Source organism: Pituophis catenifer, unplaced genomic scaffold (genome assembly GCF_029215685.1).
Source record: "Pituophis catenifer annectens isolate HBS135680 unplaced genomic scaffold, rPitCat1.0.hap2 SCAF_4, whole genome shotgun sequence".
Lineage (NCBI taxonomy): Eukaryota > Metazoa > Chordata > Lepidosauria > Squamata > Colubridae > Pituophis > Pituophis catenifer.
The window spans coordinates 31927600-31952060 of record NW_027256884.1 but is presented as its reverse complement, the minus strand read 5'-3'; the positions used below and the strand labels follow the sequence as shown (position 1 = coordinate 31952060).

The window sequence follows — 24461 nt, the reverse complement described above, 5'->3', positions numbered from 1 at the left end:
TATTTTGGGATCCTGCATGCTTTCTTAAATTCTGTCTTCCACATGATTGTTAACACTAACTCTGCTCTTCATTGTGTAATTGGTCATTGTGAAAACAGCCACAGAAAACATGTATGCTAAATTCAAAGTGGAATTCTGCATGAATTAAAAAACTTCAGCATGGAACAGCGTAAACTGCAACATAAAAGCAATCACTTTAATTTTTATTTCTGGGGTTGAGAACATTAGCGACAGAAATGTGAGAAATGGGTTGTCTCTCATTCCACCACTAGATGCCAGTAAGTCAGTTGTTATTTTTTCATTTTCTTGTCTCAGGAGAAATATAACTATACTAAAGACTACTGTACTACTTTGTTGCATCCTTAAATACAACAGTATCCCTCACTGAATTTCTTCAAATGAATTAAAAGAAAGAAAGAAAACTTTGCAAAGCTTTGGCTTAGAAACTCATTAAACATAAGTGATGTTAAACATGTTTAAAATGTAGTCTTAATATTTTCTAACAGTCATATTTACAGTTTATTCTTTTAACACAAGAGTTAGGGAAACAAACACGTATTCCAGACATTACCATTTTTTATTAGAGTTAATTTATTTTCTCTTGCAGTCCTGTTATGACAATATCAAACTATTCATATCAGGAGTTTTAAGAAATGGAAACTCTTAAAACTTTCCTACAATGAGCGATATTCTAAAATATAACAGTAGCTAAAATGAAGATAAACTAAATATTTCCACCTATCATCCATACATTGAGAGGTTTCTATGCTTGTAGGAAATGAAAAACCAAGACTGAGCAAAGGTGGTTACTGATACTTATACACAGCTTACAAAACTGATGTGAATTCAATTGCTTACCTTGTTGCAGCATAAATATGAGGTTTGTTGGAACTGTTTATCTGAAACAAAGTGCATTCACTTATTACTAGTGGAATATGTTCATTTACCCTTTATAAGATTTTATACTCTTCAATCAGTTCACGTTTTTAAATCGAAGTTAATTCAAATTGGAAGACAGTATCTTCAAGATCACTAGTATGAAATGTAATAAGTTGTCTTAATGTGTTCTTCACAAAATCCCATGAAACAGATTAAAATTTCAGTTTAATATAGGTTGAAAGAGTAAAACTGTAGTCCAATGCAGTATAACACAAGGCATTTGGATTTTTGCCCTTTAGGACAAACCCAGCATGGTTCTTCTGTAGCACACAGGATTTATCCAGTAATTTCATGATAACTATGTGGCTTCATAGTGCAGGGATTGTAACAACAATGGAAATGCCAGCACAGGATGATGGGGCTGACCATAGTAAGCATCAGTTAAATTTTGCCTTTGGAAAATTAAATTCCAAGTCTGAAGGAGATCCTTCACAATCTCTTGAGGTTGTTAAAGCAACCATATCTTTTTCAGGGCTCTCATGGTTGTTTCCAGGCATATACTACATATACCACCCAGCTACTTCACTTCCTTAGGCACAGCTTATTGTAAAAAGTGCCTCTTTGGAAGGCACTGCCTAACCCTGTTAAATTCTATACTAAAGAGATACGACTTGGAATAAAGATTAGAACTATTTTGCAACAGTTAAAATGCTTTATCTTTTTCCCAGCATTTATCACTGAAAGAAATTGAAACATTTACTGAAATGATAGTAAGTTTGTATTTGTAAGCTGCATCTTCCCAGTCACGGTTAATAATAAAATAATTTTGTTTCTAAAATAATGTTTGCATTATTATAATAGGAAATCATTCAAGAATGCTAAAACTACTAATACGGCTACATGATAATTTTTATTATTTTGTAACTTGCTTTGTAAATATTCTCACATCTACAAAGAATAGAATAGAATAGAATAGAATAGAATAGAATAGAATAGAATAGAATAGAATAGAATAGAATAGAATAGAATAGAATAGAATAGAATAACCAAGTGTGATTATACCCACAAGAAATTTGTTTCTGGTGCATAAGCTCTCAATGTAAATACAACAATAGTGATAGATCATTAACATAGTCATTGTAAAATACATTCATCATAAAACATTAGATACAACACTTAGTGGTAGTCATGGATACTAAATAAGCAATGAACATAAATCACACTAGGATACTAAGTAAACAATATAAATTGTAAGATAAGCAACAAAATTATAGTCATTAGATGAGATAGGTAATAGGGAACATGAAAATGATGGTAATACTGCCTTTTTAGATAGTTTTGTGGGAAATAAGATAATGGGAATAAAAAAGTCAATGAATTTTTTTCTGAGAAGTGCAGAATAATTTATGTATGTGCACAACAAACTGATTCTAATGCACAAATGCTGAGCAGGAAAATCAGTTCCAATTGTTTTATGTATATCATAGTATTTGTAACAAGACAGCATTTGAAGATGATACTATGGAGACAAATCTACGGCTGCTTCAGTTAAATGTAGGGATTGAAGAGATTTGTTTCAGTACAGTTTTGAATTACTTCATCAATAATGTTTTAATCTTCTGAGTGTAATGTCCATAAAATCAATGTGTTTCTGTGTTCTTTAAGGAAACACAAGACAGTGATTCCAAAATGGGAGAAATGTACCAATTTGAACACCTATAAAAATAAGCCTCTTAATTCAACATGTGTTTTTCAAGGGATAGAGTTACATAAACTGGAGAGATCAAATATTTCTTGGCTGGCTTTGTCCTTAGGGCTTCTGAGTTTTACAACTACACTTATTTGTGTTCTGCACACTTTCTAACCTTGCAGCTTAAAAATAAGTTGGAAAATATTTGGACTTACAGTTTTATCTTGACCATTGGCTATCAGAGAAGCAGTGGCATATATGCATGCCAGGAAAGGCCAGGCTTCCCTTATACGGACAGTTCTTTGCAATGACACAATGGCTCCGATATAAAGTGCTGCTTAATCTACACTAGAAGGCAAACGAACAAAGAAACACCAAGTGCCTGTTTGAGACCAAAGAGAACTGAAAAAGCAAATCACTTAATGATGGAGAAATTTAAGGCTGCTTTGTTACTAGCAGGGGTAGGGGATGCTTTGGGCTATCGAAATTTTATTAAGGAAAACAATGCTTTAGGTGCAAAGATCCAAGAGGAATTGAAAGAAATAGGAGGACTTGGGAACCTGGTCTTGTCCTCTGACAAATGGCCAGTAAGCGACAATACTCTGATGCACATGGCGACAGCTGAAGCTCTCATCACAGGTAGGAGGAAAAAACATTGTTATTTATTAGTTCAATTTATATGCCGCCTTTCTCCGGAGACTCAGTTATCTGGATGCAGACTGGAGGGTAGGAAGAGAACAGGAGAAGAGCTGTTATAATCATATTTACTAGCTGAGCAGTGAGCTAATGCTGCCTTTAGTGAATGATACTTAATAGACCATGTGTTTGCCCTAAACTTAAATAAGGTGAAAAAGAGTGTAGAAAAGGAAGGAAGTTTATGACTCAAATGCCACCTCAACCATGAACTCATAAAGTCACCTGTAGGGAAGCACCATGTCTATCTATTTATCTGCAATATTTGAAATATCATACTTGTCTGTCATAAAATATTTTATGAATAATACTAGAAATAAATAATTTATTCCTAGTAAAAAAATAATTATTTAAAATGCAAAATTAGCTCTATTTTATTTGTGCATCAAGCTGAATTCCAGTTAGCAAGGTTATACATTAGCTCATTTTGGTTGTATAAATTTGGTTCAAAGGAATACATTAAGATTGCATGATTCACTGAATGAATTTTCACAAGTACGGAAAGAAAAACTAATCTCAAATGCCAGTTCTGCCCTATAGATAAGCAGCTCTTTGGTGTAGCAAAAATCAGTCTCCTGCATCAAGAAAAAATGACATAAGATTCACACAATTGTATTTTGTACCCAGTTTATCATGCGCATTCAGGGGGACAGATATAATATAGGCATCTTTAGTAAAGACAAAAGCATTTCCTAAACTGTATTGCTTTTTTATTTTTTGTGTGTATTGTAGACTCAGATATGTCAACGTCAATGAAATTCATTTAAATCCCTTTATCTGACTGCTGTTCTAAAATTAGCTGCCACTGATCTGTTGACCAGAATCTTGTGTATTTCTTATCTAGCTACTAGTTAGCCAATGAAGTGAGATAGAACTAACACCCTAAAGATAATGGCAAGATGTCAACCTATCAAAGCAAAGGATGACTAGCATACTTCTGAATATAGTCAATGATTAAATACACGTCACATGTCCCTTGCTTCTTGACCTCTGAGCATAAAGGCTATCTGCAAGCCTTATCAGCCAGCTCTGCAACCATTTTTAGATACAGTAGGTCCAAATTAGCAAGGTCATATTTCTCTCAATATATAACATGACACCACTTGTTAGGATACACCTTGACCTTGATTTTATCAACTGTATTTACAGACACCAGCTATTCAGTGTTTTTGTGTTTTTAACCTAAATAGGGAAATAGGCTGTCTTTCTATCATATAAAGCATTACTTGATAACCTTTAAACTGAACTTATATGGATAAAAGCCATTTTACAACAGGGAATATAGATGTTGATAGTTTATTGTAATCTACCAGTTGACAGAAAAAAAGGCATTTGACAAAGGATAAGTTGGAAATAACCATGGTATCTGAAAATTAACCATGCTACCTTTCTAGAAAGATGAAAATAAATACAAATCCATTTTCTGCTTTTGTATTTTGATAGTTCAATTGCTTTGCCACAAACAAAAATACCTGTTAGAAATGTGAAATGTTTGTTAGAAATGTTAGTTACAAGCGCAGTGGATGTTGCAGACATAGTAGTAAAATATCCATTTTGACATTTATTATTCTCTCTTTTTCTATGTTGCAATATCTAAGAATGACTTGTGCTGATGTGCAATTATTCTCATAAACATAACAATGATCAGTACAAAAACCAAAGCCATGAAACTAAATTCTGTAACAAACAATTAATTCAAATTAAGCCACATGCAATTAATATATAATTAAATAGGCAACCAATAAACAGATATCCATCCTCAAGTGCCTTTCTGAATAGTTCTGTTTTCAAGCACTTAATAAAATACAAGAAGAAAGGTACATCTGGCCATTTCATTTTATTAGAATCCCAATTTAATTATTCCAGAAGCAGCGAATGACACTTTTACAGCAGTTTTGTTTATTATACCAATATAATTCCTATTTTATAAAAGGGTAAGGGTCTCTTATCTAGGGCACTGAATAAATACATGACAACCACTGATCAAATACAATGGTTCTCAGCCAGAAAGACTAGGTATATTGGCTTGTTCCTTCATGGGTCAGTAGTGCTGCCATTCATCATGAACTAAGCCATATTCTGAGAGGTCTGTTGCATAGCAGTATTGAAGTGCTATTCTTGAGGGCAGAGGCCAGCATAGGGTATGCCAATAGAAAAACATGCTGGCAGCACTTCCATCCCTGATTCTGTCTCAACAAAAAGATGGAATATAGTGCTATCCATGTAAGAACCAAGGGGAGGAGACAAACAGGATGTGAAAGGCCTCTTGGTGTCAGATTTCCAATTTAACAGTGTTTGGAGAACTGGAACCAGAGATACCATCATTGCCATTTGTCTCCTCCTGGTTTCTCCTACCATCCATGTGAAGAAAAGCAAAGGGGAGAGAAAAGTGAATGTCTTTTTTGTGACCAAGATCAGCCTCCCCTACCCACTTCTGCATTATCACATGGAAGTGATGGCTGGAGCCACTTAAACTCCAAGTGGGGGTAAGCAACTCTTCAATTGCCACTCACATGTGGTAAGACTTCTGGATGCATGTCAAAAATGGCAGCTATTCAGCCCCACTGATCAGATGGTGTGCCAGGGCTGGGTGAGCACAGCAAACACAGCAGGTTTGCTGTGGCAGTTGAAGGTGGCAGATCTTTATCCTGGAGACCTACTCTTGGCTTGCCATCCAATCAAGTCCTGGCAACCTTAGGATCTGCTACCACATCCTATATTACACATGGTGATGGATCAGGGATGTGTTGGAAGTACATTGATATAATTTATGTCCTCCAAGTACTATTGCTGCATCTTCTACAATTGGCAAGGTGTGCAGAAAAACCCTAAATATGTATCTCTATTTGATTTGCACAGCTGCCCAATTTACAAAAGTGACTCTGAATGGCTTATAAATGGTTAGAAGCACAATAAACAAAAGAATCAGAAACCAAACCACAACAAACATCCAAAACAAAATATATGAGGCCAACAACAGCTATACCATCTTTTCAATTCTGGATGATCTTATTCCATACTCTGACCCAATGCCCAGGGGATAAACTAGGTTTATGGAAGATCAGCAGGTTGGAGCCATCCAAATCTTGGGTAGAATTCTATTCTATAGGGCAGGCACTGTAACAAAGAAGGCACACCTTCTAGATCCTGCCAGGAGGCACTGTTTCATGTAAGGGACCTGAAGTAAGCCACTCTCTTGGCTCTCCTGAGATGAGCTAACTGGAGATAGTTGATCACATGAATAATTTGTTGGAAAGTGGATTTGTTTTGAATTTTTTCTAAAACACAATGGAAATAAGCAGAATAAGAATTGGATGCTAAAGGAACTACACATTTTAATTAAAGAAGAATACAAAACCGTAATTAACAGCTACAAAATGATATGAAATATAATATTGGAAATATTGAAGGACCATTTTGAAATATGGCATCAGACGTTAATATCAATAATGTCAATAGTGATGTTTGTTTCTATCGGTAGACTATATCCAAAAGATGTTATGGAATAAATGGTAGAAGAGGAACAAGTTTTATCTGACAAGACAGAGACAGAACTGACACTAAAAGTGGATATACTAATGACAGGCTATAAGAATGACATGCAAAAAGATGTTTCATTGGACATACAAAAGAAATTGGTTGATGCTTTAAAAATCAAGAAGTAATTACAAATAATAAAGCAAGAGTTTGTTTACATTCCACAGACTTAACAATAGCATTTCCTACTATTTAGAATTTTTTAAGGAAAAATATGCATATTCTAAAGAGTTGTGCTTTCAGTGACTTCTGATGCTGCATCTGAATCATAGGCAACAAACTTTGAATGATTATTTGCTACACGTCAGTAGGAGACATTGATCTTCTGTTTGTGAACTTTCTAAACACATCTGTTTGGCCAAATCATGTTACAGAATACAAGGTCTTTTGGTTCTAATAAAATTGTATGATGGAGATAAAACAATGTTCTTAACTCTGTGGTAAAGCAAAAAGAACTCCTGCATGTATAAAGAACTTTCCACCTTATTTTTTATTTCAATATTGAACTCGTATTCATGTGAATGAAGGTAAATATACATGTCCCATCCCAAGATAATGTTGCAGGATGCAATCTGAGTCAGTCATCTGGAACAAAGATTTATTCTCTCATGCTTTTAGACTCACCCTGGAGCTCATCATCGGGAAACTTCTCTGTCTTTAGAATATGTGCATATATATCTGGTTGTGTGTAGCTTTTAGTTGTTAATTAGGGTGTTGATAACTGGACATTAAGTTGTTAGTTATGCTTCAATGTTTCTCTGTCTATTTTTGTCCCTGCTCAGCCAACAATCATTGTAGCTGCAAAATTGAATTAGTCATCGCAATGTGATGCTACCAATGAGTAACCATTCACTTGTGTTCCTGTAATCTGGTTACTAGCTTCCTATCCATCTGTCCCACATAGTTGAAAGGGCAATCCATTCCGGGAATCCAGTAAATTACATTAGAAGTTTCTCCCACTTCCAAACAATCATATTCATGTTTTCCATGTTACACAGAGAAATCCACTGCCATCTTTCTACCTTTCTAATCGTTCACAAATAGAGGATCTGTGACGCTTAAGAATTGAACTTCATGTGTCAGCCTTGCTGGTTGGGACTATTGAGAACTATAGTTCAGTAATATCTATGGGCCTCACTTACTTTATCTCTCAAAGTAGATGTGCTATAATTTACATTTCTCATGAATTTATACTTTGCTACCATTTAGTGCTTATCCAAATGTTTGCAGCCAAAATTGTAATCCCATAGTATCATAAACTCACTCATCAGAGATAGGAATAAGCCAGGCTGAATGTAATGAGACTAACTTGTTGATAGCCATGCATAGCTGCTCTATTTATCATTGCCATTCATGTATGCCAAGACTGTAATGATGTAACATGTTAAATGACTGTGACAAGAAATAATTGCCATCATTCATGTTCTTCTTTCTTTTTTAACATTTCCTGCTGTATACAAATATATTTTATTTTTTGCCTGCATAGATTATTGGTGCTTAGAAGATCTGTATCGCGAACTTGTTAAACGTTACGTTGAGGCTGTTGAAAAACTTCCTGAGAGAACGTCAGATCCCGCTACTATTGAAGGATGCTCCCAATTGAAGCCAGATAATTACCTCCTTGCTTGGCATACACCCTTCAACGAGAAAGGTAGCCTAACATTTTTTTCACTAATTTAACAAAAGCCGTATTACACTCTTGTCCTTTCAGAAAAAAAGATGCAGACCATTGTTGGACCAAAGGCCATATTCTTTTGACACCTCAAAGTTCTAGGACAAAACCAAATATACAATTATTGTGTTGAATCTAAATTCACTATAAACTAATCTGAATTAAAAGAAACGCCTGCCCATTTATTCAATACTTATCTTTTGTCTGACCTATTAACAACCACAGTTGGGAACTGTACTTAAAGGTCTCAAGGACGGCATAAAGTTTGAAGCTTTGGATCAGTGGTGAAATCTGAACCAGTTTGCTACCGGTTCGCTGGCCGCACATGCACACTACGTGCCAAGCGTGCGCTGTGCACATGCATGCACACCAAATGTGTGCTGTGTGCGCATGTGCAGTGCGTACCAAACGTGCGCTGCACGTTTAAAAAGCTACTGGTTCAGTTGAACCGGTAGTTAAAAAAAGCTACAATCCGACAAAGCTAAGCCCGTGCTGCACGGCTTAGCTTTGTTAGAAAGCGGGATTTCCTGCTTTCTATGGAAGCTAAACTGCGCACCACAGCTGATCTCCCCCTCGCTGTTCTACTTACCTTCCCAAGCCTCGTTTTGGCGCATACTGCGCGCGCACACACAGCACACGCCAAAAGGAGGCTTAGGAAGGTAAGTAGAACAGCGAGGGGGGGATCAGCTGTGGTGCGCAGTTTAGCTTCGCTAGAAAGCAGGAAATCCTGCTTTCTCGCAAAGCTAAACCGCGTGGCACAGGTGATCGTCAGATCGTAGTTTTTTTAGTTTAGTTGAACCGGTAGCTTTTTTTTTTACTACCGGTTCACCCAAACCTGTAGTTTTTATCACTACCAGTTTGCCCAAACCAGAGCAAACCAGTAGCATTTCACCTCTGCTTTGATTGTGGATTTCCTGCCCTGTTTCAATTTTTTTTTTCGTCAAGCATGTATTTTATGACAGATACAAGTATAAACATAATTATAAATACATGAAAAGGCTACAAATAAAAGAAAACATTAGGACAGGGATGGTAGGCACACTGGTGCGCTTATGCACGCCCCTTACAGACCTCTTAGGAATGGGGTGAGGCCTACAGTAGACAGTCTAAGGTTAAAGTTTTGGGGACTAGGCTAATAGCCCTGTACAGTTACAATCATTTTGAATATATTTAGGAGCCATGATGGCGCAGTGGTTAGAATACAGTATTGCAGTCAGGAGTTCGATCCTGACTGGCTCAGGATTGACTCAACATTCTATCCCTTCGAGGTCGGTAAAATAAGGACCCAGATTGTTGGGGGCAATATGCTGAAATTTGTAAACCGCTTAGAGAGTGCTATAAAGCACTGTGCAGCGGAATATTAGTCTAAGTCCTCTTGTTACTGCTATTACTATTTCAGTGTTTTGACATTTTGGCTGCAGTTTCATGTATTCAATTGTTGGTAAATTGCACTGATTGATATTGATATTTACACACAGAGACATACACATTCATATACAATATTGAACTAACTTTAGGTGAATATAAACAGGATTGGTCTTGTTTGGTGTGTGCATTTCAAAATCCTAAATACTTGGCACTTGACTGCTACCTCAATTAACCAGTGATAAATCATTGCAGATTACACAGTTTTTCATGTATTGTAGGGTATACTTAAAGAGTTTAGGTTTTTTTTTGTGTTTCATAAAAAAATGACAAGTTTCATAGATTGATCCTGTAAAGATAGATGCGATATTTTTTTCTCTTTTTACAATAACAAGTATGCTCTCCTCTGACATGTGGGAAAGAATCGTGATCTGCTGTATAGCTGAGCAGCAATTCTATATGTGCCTGGAGAAACATGGTCAGCTGCCAAGAATTCCTTGGGGAGGGCTCAGCTCAGTGTCCTTTTGTAAATTATCTCGGCTTACAAATAGCTCAATATCTATTTCTAGAGTCTTTGTTCTTGGCATGATGCTTTCTGATTCCAGGTTTTTGTCCTGGAATTTTATATTCATTTCCTGGAATACAGTTGTTCATGTTTCATCTGGAGCTGTGCATTTATTAGACATTTTACCAGAGATGGGTTTCAGCAGGTTCTGACCAGTTCTGAAGAACCAGTAGCAGAAATTTTGAGTAGTTCGGAGAACCGGTAGTAAAAATTCTGACTGGCCCCATCCCCATCTATTCTCTGCCTCCCAAGTACCAGCTGGACTTGGGAGGGAATGGGGATTTTGCCGTCACCTTCCCCTGGATTGGGAAGGGAATGGAGATTTTACAGTATCCTTCCCCTGGAGTGGGGTGGGAATGGATATTTTACTTGCCCACCAAGCCATGCCCACCAAGCCATGCCATGCCCATCAAGCCACATCTACAGAACTGGTAGTAAAAAATTTTGAAACCCACCACTGCATTTTTCTAGTTTCATTTATTGAAATCAGACTACTGGGATAATCCAACTGCATACACATGATGCCTCTGAGTGTAGGACTGAAGACAAAACATTGATTGCCAGTTTGATTTCTCCAGTGACTTCACTTTCCTTCCTTCCTGGTGTATATTGCACGAACCTAACTCCCACATATGCAAACTGCAGAACCTATTCTATAGTCTGAATGCTGGCAAGTTTAAGAGATCATATTTCATGGGCAAAAGCCCAGCTTCCACTGGATGACGCAGATTCCAGATCCATATTCCAGGTTAATATGACACTGTTTCATTGGGACATAAGGGTACTCAATTGGAGCATCAGCCTCTAAGGCAGCATCATGGCATAAACATTGCAACATACTGTGGCAATTATTTTTGTCCCTGAGAACTGCAGTATACCACTGATGTCAAAACAGCTGCTCCTCCTCACTCTCCAGAAGAAGAAAAAATAAAATAAAACTAGGCCACTCTTGGGCTATAGTTTCCCTCTAATGCTCTGTGTCTCCATCTGATCCATTCTGTGGTTCAGCCAACTGAAGGGTAACTAGTTGTCATGACATAGAGGAATCTGTCTGTCTCATACTACTCTATCATTCTGAGAGGACACTTGAGAAGGTGTCAGTAATACCATTACTATAAACCATGAGTGAAAAAATAAGTAACACCCACTCATGGGAACATGCTATTTTTTCCAATTTATGTAACTTTGAAAATTCCCAATTAGTCATTCAACAATAAGACCGAATCTACTATCTTCCTAATATTATTTAGCATAGGGCAGTGATTTATGATAGTAAGTGTCTGGACTTGAAGCTGATGAAGCTGGAGGTTTTGATTCCTGTGACAGAGAAAGACATTTTGTAAACAAGCAATGGGCACCAGAAATACTCAAGGCAAAGAATCAAATCTTGATTCATTGATGACGTGAAAAGGGGAAGGAAGAGGCCCAGAAATCAAAACCTTGAGTTAAACATATATATAATAAAAGCAGTGTTTTTATGTAAGAAAGAGATAAAGGTATTCCTCAACTTACATCCACAATTGAACCCAAAATTTCTGTTGCTAAGCAAGATGTTTGTTAAGTGAATTTTGCCCCATTTTACAACCTTGCTTGCCACAGTTGTTAAGTGAATCACTGCACTTGTTAAATTAGTGACAAGGTTATTAAGTGTCTCTCCTCCACATTGACTTTGCTGGTCAGAAGGTTGCAAAAAGTGATCCCTGCAACCGTCATAAATATGAGTCAGTTGCCAAGCTCCTGAATTTTGATCACGTAACCATGAGGATGCTGGAACGGTGTAAGTGTGAAAAACAGCCCAAGTCACTTTTTCAGTGCTGTTGTAACTTTGAACTGTTGTATGCCGAGGACTACCTGTATATAAATACACCCAATTAATGGCCAAAAGTTTGTTGTTACTAAACATTACTGAACTAAAATGCACCTTTGTTCAATCAATAGTATTTAAGAAGTGAGGAGAAATTACTTGGCGTGAAAAATTAATACAATACTCCAAGTCATCAGAGGTTCCACAGAGACTCTAAACCCAGGCATAAAACACACACACACACACACACACACACACACACACACACACACACACACGTCAAAAAACTTTTTCATGAGGGACAAATCCAGCTTTATTGTGATTTTTCTAATATATTGCCCTCATCTGTTGAAATGTAATTTTATGTAGAAAGTTTATGTGTGGCGAGGGAGGAGGGTGTGTAAAGCTTATGCCTGGGATTAGTGTGTCTGTGGAGCCTCTGATGACTCTTTCTTGCATGATGGGGAGTCTTCTATGGGTTTTTTTTTTTTTTGTGTTGTTCTTAAGCATTGAATACATTGTAAGCTGCTCAGAGCCTTTTTCGAAATGGGTGGTCTTATCAAATTCAATAAACAAAGAAAATATCAAAATTTCTCTTCAAAACTGCTTGTGTAAATGTTGTGTGTATTCCAAATTGTTATTCGTTTCTTTAAAAACTTTTTCCTGGTTTTATTTTGTTTTTTTTAAGTTTGTTTATTATGGTTGGTCACATAGTCAGCCAGATGTTTAAATTGGATTTGGCATTTTTATCCACCTATAGATTCCTTTCCAAGGACATGAGATAGGCAGATCTTGTTGTTTGATGGTGTAAAGGCTTTTTTTTTTTTTAAATTTGATTTATATGCCGCCCTTCTCTGGAGACTCAGGGTGGCTTACAATGTGCTAAGCAATAGCCTTCATCCTTTTGTATATTTATACAAAGTCAGCTTATTGCCCCCACAACTGGGTCCTCAATTTACCTACCTTAGAAAGGATGGAAGGCTGAGTCAACCTTGAGCCTGGCGAGATTCGAACCTGTAGTAATTGCAGGCAGCTGGTCTTAATAGGGTGCTTTAGACCACTGTACTACCAGGGCTCATCCTGCATTGATGCAAGATGTATGCTGTTCCAACTAAAGCCACCTTTGGCAATTGACTGATAGTGAATTATTATTATTTATTACATTTATATGCCACAGCAGGGGTGTCAAACTTGTGTTGTAACGGCGGTGACATGTGACATATTGTGACTTTTTCCCCCTTCACTAGGCCGGGCGTGGGTGTAGCCAGGACATGACGCATCCGGCCCGCAGGCTATTAGTTTGACAGCCTTGTGCTATAGAATTTATACTATACTATCTCTATGGATTTCTTTATATTTAATTAAATTGTTCATGCAACCATTTTAAAAACAGCAGAACTTTCTTTATTAATTTACATGTTGTTGTTTGTCATATAGGCTCAGGGTTTGGTGCAGCTACAAAAGCCATGTGTTTAGGGATGAAATACTGGAAGCCCGAAAGACTGGAAACTCTCATTGAAGTGAGCATTGAAGTTGGACGAATGACTCATAACCATCCTACAGGTAATATCCAGGAAAATTAGCACACTTGGTTGTCCTATATAAAACATTGTCATTAGCAAATGACTGAGTACAGTAATACATATTCTGGATGATGAGGTACCATACGTTTTATTTGACATCTGTACAATTAAAGGCATATGTTCTAGTCCACTGAATATATGTTCTAATATACTAGCTCTCTTAAGGTTAGAACTTCATTAATTATATGAAGACAAACACTGAAGTATGGGGAAAAATTAGGGGTGAAAAGGAACATTTATATGTCCCCACCCATTAAACTTCCCCTGAAAAGACCTAGAGCAGGGATCTCCAACCTTGGCAACTTTAAGACTTGTTGACTTCAACTCCCAGAATTCCTCAGCCAGTTGAAGTCCACAAGTCTTAAAGTTGCCAAGGTTGGAGACTCCTGACCTAGAGGATACCGTAATGGTATGCGGGAATACCTTGGGAGACAGGAGAAAGAGCCACAATCTAGACAACAGTTTAATAAACTAAATTGGAATCCAAATGAGGAGGTGTAATAAAAGCATCTCAGAAGGAACCCTCCCTAGTTTTCAGAAGAGTAAAGTGAAGGAAGGGAAGGCTACTTTCACACTTGCAAGATTCTGTTAGTGTAACCTTAGAATAAAGGTAGAATAAAGATAGAGTGGGACATGGTGGCTCAGTGACTAAGATGCTGAGCTTGTCAATCGAAAGGTCGACAGTTCGGTTCGAATCCTTAGTGCCGCGTAATGAGGTGAGTTCCCGTTACTTGTCCTAGCTTCTGCCAATCTAGCAGTTCAAAAGCACGTAAAAAATACAAGTAGAAAAATAGGGACCATCTTTGATGGAAAGGTAACAGTGTTCCGTGTGCCTTTGGCGTTTAATCATGCCAGCCACATGACCACGGAGACGTCTTTGGACAGCGCTGGCTCTTTGGCTTTGAAACGGAGATGAGCACCGCACCCTAGAGTCGGGAAAGACTAGCACATATGTGCAAGGGGAACCTTTACCTTTAGTTCTCCTGGTTGTGCTTCTTGTCTAGAGTACCTTGCAAGTCAACAGATATTTACACACACACACACACAAATATGAGAAGAGAAGAATTATGAGAAGAATTTGCAAGAAAGATGCTTGATATTTTCTGGAAGAGCTGAGATAATAAAATGTAAGGTTGTAATATTAAAAACAAATATAAAAGATTAAATATGTTAATGCAGGCATGCAGAAATGTTTGCCAGTAACCCTATTTTATTTAGTCATTAAGAAGTTCCATCTGTTGTAAGGACTCACTTCCAAATGCCTTGATTTAGAAGCTATATTTTTTATTCCAAGTGGAATCCTAGGGCCAAGGATTCCAAAGTGTGATTTGGTTGCAGTATGACAGGTTCACATTCTGAATTAACGTATGTTTTCCCAGCTGTAGTTCAGGGAGCAGGAAGGCGCTATGGGGAAAAAATGGGGATCATAGGTATAACCTAAAGAGGTATAGAGTCAATGGGGCAATTGCCCAAAAGGAACTAAAGTAAGTAAGGTGGATGGGCAACAGAAGAAGCACCCCAGGGAACCAATAGTAAATCTACAAGTATGCTTACTGGGGAATTCAACAAATCTGGAAAAATCCTAGTTAGGGAAAGATAGATTAGACCAGGGGTCAGCAATCCAAGGCTCTGGAGCCGCATGTGACTCTTTCATACCTGTGCTGCGGCTCCCTGTCGCTGGTCGGCTCTACAATTGATAGGGCTTTCAGTTAGGACAGGTAGAAGAGAAAGGACTCACTAGGAGGAGATTCTATAGTGGGAGAACCAGACTTCCGGTCGGGTCCAGAATTGAATAGGGGGCTTCCTGTTAGGACTTTGTGGCTCTTTGAGTGTTTAAGGTTGCTGACCCCTGCATTAGACAGTGACACACTATGATCTCAGCATGCATATTAATGGCAAACTTTCTTCTTTTCTGATTTCCTACTAAATATCAGTTGAGAATCGGCCTTGATGTGTGTCAGAAATGCAAACTTAAAATAGGCCTATCATATTTTCTAGAAACCAAGATGCACATTTGGTATAGAGCAATTGTCATAAAATATGCAAAATCATGAAATGGGTTAATCAATTATTGCCCCCAATGAAGAGAATAATGTGTAAGCTAAAAATCAAATCAGTCTTCTCTCCAAGCAGTGACATGCAACAGGATATTAATTCTTTTTTTAGTTGTGCTTTGAATCATTAAAAGTTTGTTTTGAGTTTCTGCATCCCATTCTCCTGTCATAATCATTGAGGTCAGAACTACATAGAGAAATAAAATAAGTCATTATCCTGGAATGTTACCATGAAAACATGCCAGCCAGCTACCTCCTAAAGGCAGATATAAGTAGCAGGTCATCTCTATTCTCTGAAATGTTCCATAGTTATGATTATGTGCTGGCAGTGGTACAAAAAACATTATGAACATCTTTGAAAGGGGAACAGTTTAATATAGAGCTTGAAGTTCGATGAATTAAGCCTTACAGCACATGTATTTATTATGCTACCATTAGCATTATATTTTGGCCATGTGGGGATGTTCATAAAGTATTTCAAAATTCTAAATAGCCCCAAATGGTCAAACTAAACATTGTTAGATATAGCATAATCTTTTATTTTGTTCTTTAAAGAACTATTATTGGGTTGCTGGCTAGAAGAAATATCTGTATGAAAAAAAACCAGAGGTTGTTACCATTTCAAAGTGGATTTTTAAAAGTCTGTATGCTTTATACAGGTAGTCTTCAACTTATGGCCACAATTGAGTCAGTGGTGAAATGTAAAATTTGTTACTACCGGTTCTGTGGGCGTGGCTTGGTGGTGGTGGTGGGGTAATATGACTGAGTGGGCATGGCCAACTTTTTTTTTTTTTTTACTTTTAAAACCATTTTTTCTACAACCTCTTTGGCTGAGGCTTTCTTTTTTTTTTTTAAAGCCTCTGACGATCCCAGCTGACTTGCCTGATCAGCAGAAGCTTTTTTTTTAACGCCTCTGACGATCCCAGCTGACTTGCCTGATCAGCAGAAGCTTTTTTTTTAAGCCTCTGACGATCCCAGCTGACTTGCCTGATCAGCAGAAGCTTTTTTTTTTAACGCCTCTGACGATCCCAGCTGACTTGCCTGATTGGCAGAGGCTTATTTTCCTTTTAAAAACATTTTTTCTATAACCTCTTCGGCTGAAGAGATTGGAGAAAAAATGCTTTTAAAAGCCTCTGATGATCCCAGGTGAGCTGCGCAATGATCAGAGGCTTTTTTTTTTACTTTTAAAAGCATTTTTTCGGCCAAAGAGGTTGTAGGAAAAATGGTTAAAAATGGTTTTTAAAAAAGCCTCTGATGATTGTGCGGCTCAGTTGGGCATTGGGCAGGGATTTTTGCTACTGGTTCTCCCAACCACCCACCTCCATCGCTACCGGATCGGGCGATCCAGTCCGGACTGGGAGCACTTCTGTTGCTAAGTGAAACATTTGTTAAATGAATTTCACCCCATTTTACCACCTTTCTTGCCACAGTTGTTAAGTGGATCACTGCAGTTGTTAAATTAGTAGCAATAGCACTTAGACTTATATACCGCTTCACAGTGCTTTACAGCCCTCTCTAAGCATAACACTGTTGTTAAGTGAATCTGGCTTCCCTATTGACTTTGTTTGTCAGATGGTTGAAAAAGGGGATCGTGTGACCCGGGACACTGCAACCATCGTAAGTATGAATCAGTTGCCAAGCATCTGAATTTTGATAATGTGACCATGGGGATGCTGCAACAGTCGTAAGTGTGAAAAACAGTTGTTAAGTCACTTTTTTCAATGCCATTGTAACTTTGATCAGTCACTAAATGAACTGTTGTTGTAGGTCAAGGACTACTTTAAAGCAACAACTCCTAAATACTAAGTAAATGAAGTATTATTTGGAGTCAAATAAATTATCTCACGGTTGCTTCTTTAATTTTTCAAAAGGCTGTATGTTCTATGTTGTATATCTGAACGGATGTAATTTTAATTGACTTTAAAGTAAATAGCTACTTCAGCCTCACAAAATGATTCCTCATGGGAGCACACTAAAACTTTTATTTCTTTATGCACACATAGATATGATTCTGTCCATAAACTCCCCCTTTTTTTAACATTGTCAGTATTAAATTTGTCTCTTTTTTGTACCATACACACATTCATCTTTATGTGCTAATTTCAGGCTTCCTAGGATCCCTCTGTGCAGCTCTGTTTGCTTCGTATGCAATCCAAGGAAAGCCACTGGTCCAATGGGGAAGAGAGATGATGAAAGTTGTTCCAATGGCCGAAGAGTTTTGCAAAAAGACCATCAGGCACATGGCAGGTAAATGGGGCATTTCAAATTCATAAAATGTGAAAACAATATAACTTTTTAAAATATTCAGTAACTTTGTTTAGTTACCGGTGGTGGCACAGTGGTTACAATCAGTATTGCAGGCTAATTCTAAGACTGCCAGGGGTTTGATCCTCACCGGCTCAAGGTTAACTCAGCCTTCCATCATTCTGAGGTCGGTAAAATGAGGACTCAGATTGTTGGGGGCAAAATATCAGGGATGGTATTCACTTACCTTTGCTACCGGTTCACAAATGCAAGCTCACGCACCACCTCCGTGCATGCACAGGACTTATCACACATGCGCAGAGCATCAAAAATGGGATGTGGTGATGTCCGGGTGGGTGGGCGGAGCCTCCCGCCACTGCAGCTACTGTTTTGCCCAAACCAGATAGAACTGGCTGAATACCACCACTGGGCAATATGCTGACTCTGTAAACTGCTTAGACAAGGTCTGTAAAGCACTATTAAGCGGTATATAAGTCTAAGTGCTATTGCAACCTTTTTTAGTATTGTAATTAATTTCACTTGCCATTTTCAGTTTGAATTTAAATTTAAATGGTATTGTAAGGCGTTGGGTGAGAAATGTAATGAAATACTAATTTAAAAATAACATTAGACCAGTGAAACACATGCATAAGCAATGTGCTTTTAACAGTCGCTCCGTTTTTTTTTAATGGAAGTTCTTCCACTTTTATCCAAACTGTTGTTGTTGTTTCTTAAGAGTAGAGCAGGTGCAGGATTAACACTTATAAGTCTGTCTCTCACAGGAGGACGCTGGCATTTGCTCAGGGCAATGTCATCTCTAAGCAAAACACGCAAGCCTTTTGAAGCATGTGCTTGTAAACCCGTCATTGTGGAAAGCAGTGCTATTTTAGAAAGCGGGGAGAGAGGTTGAAAAAATAGATCCCTGCTTGAAACACAACTGAACCCTGTTTTTCAAGAGATTTGGCTGGAGAAACAATGATAAAAGTTTCTTTCTTTCTTTCTTTCCTACTCAACAGCTCTAAATGGCTGTACATGGTAGCACTAAGCTAAATATAATGAAGAAAATAAATACTATTTAGATTGCTGATACACTGCACAAATTACTTTTCCCCCTGAAATCAAAGGCAATTTCCTACACAGAAAGAGCTTCTTCTGTGTAGGAAATTGCCTTTGATTTCAGGGGGAAAAGTAAGCTCTACCATAAAATGTGTTTAGAAATGTTCTTTCCAACAGGGTATCAGGAAGTACATTTATGATAGAATAGCAGGGTACATTTCAAGAATAATAGTGAGTGGACCCTTTTGTCTCCTCAAAAATTATTTCTTGAGGGGGGAAAAAGTAAAAGATGAATTACCCTAAAATAAAGTTTGTATCTTTCACATGGATTCATACAACACCTGCATAATATTCGAGTATACAGCTTAAATGTGAAACTTAGTTGTATTAATAAAAATATTACAGGGTTCAGATTGTGTATCAAAAGCTGATTGGGTTTTAGTTATCTTTGTTAACTATGTTACCAGATTTAGTTATTTAGTTGGCTATGTTACTATAGCATATTGCATTAAAGAAAGCCTTTAAAAATGGTCTAAAAATGGAACTAATATAAATCCTATTGCAGCCAGATTGCTAACCAAACTTGGCTTCCAAAAATGCATTAAGCAGTAAGAAAACATCTTAAAAGATTTCCAGGCTCAAGTCTAAATTCACACATAAACTCATGGTGCAGAAGGACAGATCTATCCAGCTTATTTCATATTTTGTGTTTATTTTCTTCAGTTCAATCATGTCTGATTTTCTGGACAAGCTCCTATATAGTTTTCCTGGAAAGGGTTTTTCAGAAATGGTTTGCCATTCATCCTTCCTACGGTTGAAAAAAAAATGACTAACCCAACCTGGCTCTGTGGCTAAATAGGTCTAGAACTCACTGTCTCTTGGCTTCTAACCTGATGCTTTAACCACCACACTAAATGGAGTCTCTATTTTGTGTTAGCTGATTCTAATTCTTTATCTTTATGGAAATAAAAATCTTCCAAACCTATTCTCTACTGTACAGCATATTAGTTATTATTAATGACAAACAGTATTATAACAGCCTAATTTGACTATGCTTGACTGGAATAATTTTTCAAGATTAAATGTGTTATAATTACGTATTTATTTTCCATTCAGAATATCAGGAACACTGGTTTTACTTTGAAGCAAAATGGCAATTTTATTTGGAGGAGAGAGAGATCAATGAAGAAAACCAGAATAAACCCCAATTTCCTGACAATTATGATGCTGAGGAAAGAGAAAAGGTAAATTTTTCAAGAAACAGCTGTTTAAACTCTGTGTGTCTGGAGAGAGGAGGAATAGATATGAACTGATACTTTTCTTATTAAAAATTAGTTTTTATTAGTTATTAGTTTATTGTCATTGCACATGGTACAACGAAATTAAATGCCATCTTCAGTGTACATTATAACTATAAAAATAAAAACACAAACATACATCCTTTGCATTCTATATAATTGAAATTTAAAACCCAATATTGCACTATACCGTAGAATTCAATATGGTTATTGCCCTGGGATAGAAGCTGTTTTTCAGCCTATTTGTCTTTGTTTTTATTATCCTGTACCATCTGCCAGATGGTAAAATGGATCCTATGCTGTAATTACAAAACCAAACAATAGAGGTTGCATCTCAAAAAACAGAATATTTTACAGAATAAAGTTTAAGTTGGTCATTTATAAGAGAAATAGTAATAGAAACAATAATAGCTGACAAAAAAATTGATTGTTGATGTATAGCGAACCAGTGACAGATGGATAGATATTACTCAAAGGATTAAAAGCAAATAAATCAAGGAACTTGAAAGCATAAACCGTAGTTTAATGTTTTTTTAATCAATCTATGTTTTTAAAACATGCAAACGGAGAGGTTTATAAATGCATGTTCTGGTTTGCATTTCGTCAAATTCACACAGTCAAAGTTATTAGTTATCCATTTAGACTTACCGGAGATGGAGTTCTGAAGGTCGTGGTGGAAGGAGAGGTCATGATGCTCCCATGATTGCATATGATGCTCTCTTAGGATGTGGTGGTGACTGGACAGAACTTTGTAACCGGTCAATGTTCCATGGAGGTGAGTAAAATACTGCTTTTTGTATTTCTTATATAATTCAATCCTTATAGAAATTAAAATGCAATATGTTCACAGCAGCTTTCGTCAACCAAAAGTTTTTGAGAGGCATTGGTCTCCAAGTCACATAACTCCTGCCAGTGTGGCCAGTGTGTCATTGAAAGTTTTAATTGCTCAACCATTGTCAGTTCACACATTTTCACTTCAGGGCTCACTTTCTATTGCAGAAAGCAGGATAACTTTAGATAAAGTGGGTATCAGTGACAGCCCTTTAAGGAGTCCCTTCTTTTAAAGTTAAAAAGTATACGTGCATCTTTTAGGCCACCTCCTACCTAATAGCTTACAGTGATATAATGCTTTTCCTCATCATGCTATTTTGGTACAGTAATGATCAAACCATTATCAGTTGAAATGTCAACTGATATTAATGAGGAATAGTTTGTGGTAGTAACATAGACTATCCAATGATTTTCTATGCAGCTGATTGAGGGGATTGTATATGAAGAGAAAGAAAGAATTATAATTTTGGATGAGAGATTTATAATGATTTATAAATCATTCAAAGGTGGTTAATAAATGAATTAATTCACTTGTAACATTACAGCAGTGGGGCACAATGTTGTCATCTTAACTTCTGCGATGTGCTGGGTTTTGATTTTTTTCACAGTTCATGCTGATGAAAATTGAGGATGGAGATGCTGAGGAAATTTTAGAAATTCAGTTCGCAAAGAAGCCCAGAAACCTGTCAGAAATACATTCTTGATCATTGTTTGGCAATAGCCTATCTTTCATTCCATGGTTAAAATTCCTGAACGGAGCTAACTTCTCATTTGTGCTTTTGATTTCTAGGCGAGAGTGCAGCTACGGGATCAATTGCTGGCTGCTTGTATGGGTTACTCTATGGCCTCAACAAGGTTCCTAAAGGCTTATACCAGGAACTTGAGCAAAGGGAGAGGTTCGAATACTTGGGGGAAACTATTTTCCAACAATCTTCAGAGGAAAAGTAAAGATACTTTTAATTTTTTTATGTTATAATAAACCGGTAATCACTTTTGAAAACAAATGTGCAGGAGAGAAAAAAGGAAAAAACCAGATGCCCCCGTTTGTTTTAAGATTAGACTATTCAGTAATAACGATGTGCTCATCTTCCCCCAGGATATTAGGATTGTTGCCTATAAGTTTTTAAGCACTGTTGGCAGTCAGTGTTTTAGAATACCTTTAAAAATTATCCACAATTATCCAGAAATTTTTGAAGAAAATTTCTTCAAAGGTAGAATTTTGGCATCCATTTTAAAAAAATGCTCTAAAAATTTTTTTTATATGACACAAATTTCTGCTTCACCTTGTTAATAATATCACTCTGTCATCTGTGTGCTCATTTTCACTTATGCTATCATTGCATATAAAAATCTAATGCTATCTACACACTGGAGACTGCTTTCATCACCCTTCTAAAAGAGCATAGCTACTTTTTCAGAGCACTCATTTTCCCTGAAATTCTTAATCCACACTCCTGTCATTTCCTTTTAATGTGACTTTTTTGTCAGACTTGCAACACCATTCCTTTAAAGAAGGAGAGCTAACACCAGGAAACGATCCAAGAAAAGGCAGAAAATAATTACCCAAATCAATCAAATCAATGTAACCTATCCACCCAAAACTACAATGGTTCCTTTCAGATTTTTTGATGCTGTTTTTTTAAAAGACAAAATTTGTAATTATTTGGGTGACTAAAATTCTTGTAAATAAATGAATGTTATGCCTCTTCATAAGCATTGTTCTTTATTTTTGCACTTTTGCTTATTGCATGTTCCCGTATGTTGTCACTGGAATTTTTGCTTGCAATTGTCACTAGAGGTCAAAGTTAAAGTGATTTATTTGTAGGCAGATATTTCATGAGTTTTGATTCCTTCCACTTATATATTTGGTCAGGATTCAGGTCCATGCATATTTACCTGGGAATAAATTGAAATTGCCATGATTTACATCCAAGTAGATACATGCAGGATTACAAGAGGAGAACACCTCGGTCTCACTAAAATTAAGATGAAAGGCTTACTTAATTTTCACTTATTTCCATAGGACTTAAGTACGACTAAGTGTGAGTAAAGGAAGAATGATCAATTCTACTTCAACAATTCTGTATCAATGGATTGGAGGCTAGTAAGGAAAGTCACCCATTCCTTTTTTCCATCTTTTCCCAATTCTATTCACTCTTTTTTTTCCCCTTTAAACATCTTCCTTCCTGTTCATATTATGGAGAAAGATGATAAAAGTCAAGGAGGCAAAGGAGTTAGGTAGAGATACCAATGGGGCCTGGTTTTTCTTTTGACATCTGTGTCAAAATCTGCATGATTGAAGCCCAACCACTTTGATACGTGCATCAATGTCACATGTAGAAAAGGGTGGGATTCTTAATCATGATCTCATTCCCATTATGCAAATTTGGACTCCTCCCATTCCATGGATACTGCTGCTCTTTCATCAATTAATTTAGGACTGGTTTACACAATCTTTTATTGACTAATTAAAATAACTAATACTGCCCTATAACAGCCATTCCTAATTTCCCGCCCTATAGTATAGTTTCCTGTACTTTTCAAAGAATGCCTATCCAGGGATATAGCATCTACAAGTTATTCTTAGTGGTTGAAAACTGCTCATATGAAAGAAATAGTCATTGAAATAAAACTATACTTTTATGTTGTACCAGGTACTAATTTAGCACTGGCTAGGTAAAATATTATATTAATTTGCTATGTCATTAATGGTAACAAAAACTTAAGTTTCAGCTTAGATATGCTACATTTCATGATTCTTTGATACCTCCACTGTAAGAAGAAGGTGAAAGTATTTGTGAATCAACCTCTGAATTAGGGAAATGTGTACCTACAAAGTGTTTTGTACACATGTTAAGTGTTTAGTTCTCACAACCCCTTTCCTACTGATGATGCTGGTTGACTGAAGGGTATTGAAATATAGTCCAGTGTTTCTCAACTTTGACCTTGCTGGCTGGGGAATTCTGGGAGTTGAAGTCCACACAGCTTAAAGTCGCCAAGGTTGAGAAACACTGAAATATACAATATCTGGAAAAGAGGAGATTGCCTATCCTAGTCCTACATCCTTCTGAGGTTCCTGTTAGAAGTATCTTGCTTTATTAAAGGAGTTAGAGTAAATAATTGAATATGTCATTCTATTAGAATAATACTGTATTTGTACATTTAAAAAATAAATTATAGTGGCTCCATG

The 24461-nt window shown here is 36.9% G+C and overlaps 1 protein-coding gene across 4 annotated transcripts in view; it reads left to right on the top strand.

The window, feature by feature from the left end:
• Nucleotides 1-2816: 2816 nt before the first annotated feature.
• ADPRHL1 (ADP-ribosylhydrolase like 1) overlaps nucleotides 2817-24461 on the top strand; it is a 35945-nt gene continuing 14300 nt past the window's right edge. The window contains exons 1-7 of one of the 4 annotated variants that reach the window (XM_070943196.1): nucleotides 2817-3208; nucleotides 8286-8450; nucleotides 13643-13768; nucleotides 17949-18089; nucleotides 20259-20386; nucleotides 21083-21215; nucleotides 22062-22215. In XM_070943196.1, the coding sequence (XP_070799297.1) occupies nucleotides 2992-3208; nucleotides 8286-8450; nucleotides 13643-13768; nucleotides 17949-18089; nucleotides 20259-20386; nucleotides 21083-21215; nucleotides 22062-22215 (1064 nt within the window). In that variant the 5' untranslated portion in view covers nucleotides 2817-2991. Of the gene's footprint in view, nucleotides 3209-8285; nucleotides 8451-13642; nucleotides 13769-17948; nucleotides 18090-20258; nucleotides 20387-21082; nucleotides 21216-22061 lie in introns of all 4 variants that reach the window. The other 3 variants (XM_070943197.1, XM_070943198.1, XM_070943199.1) reach the window with 3 other exon arrangements.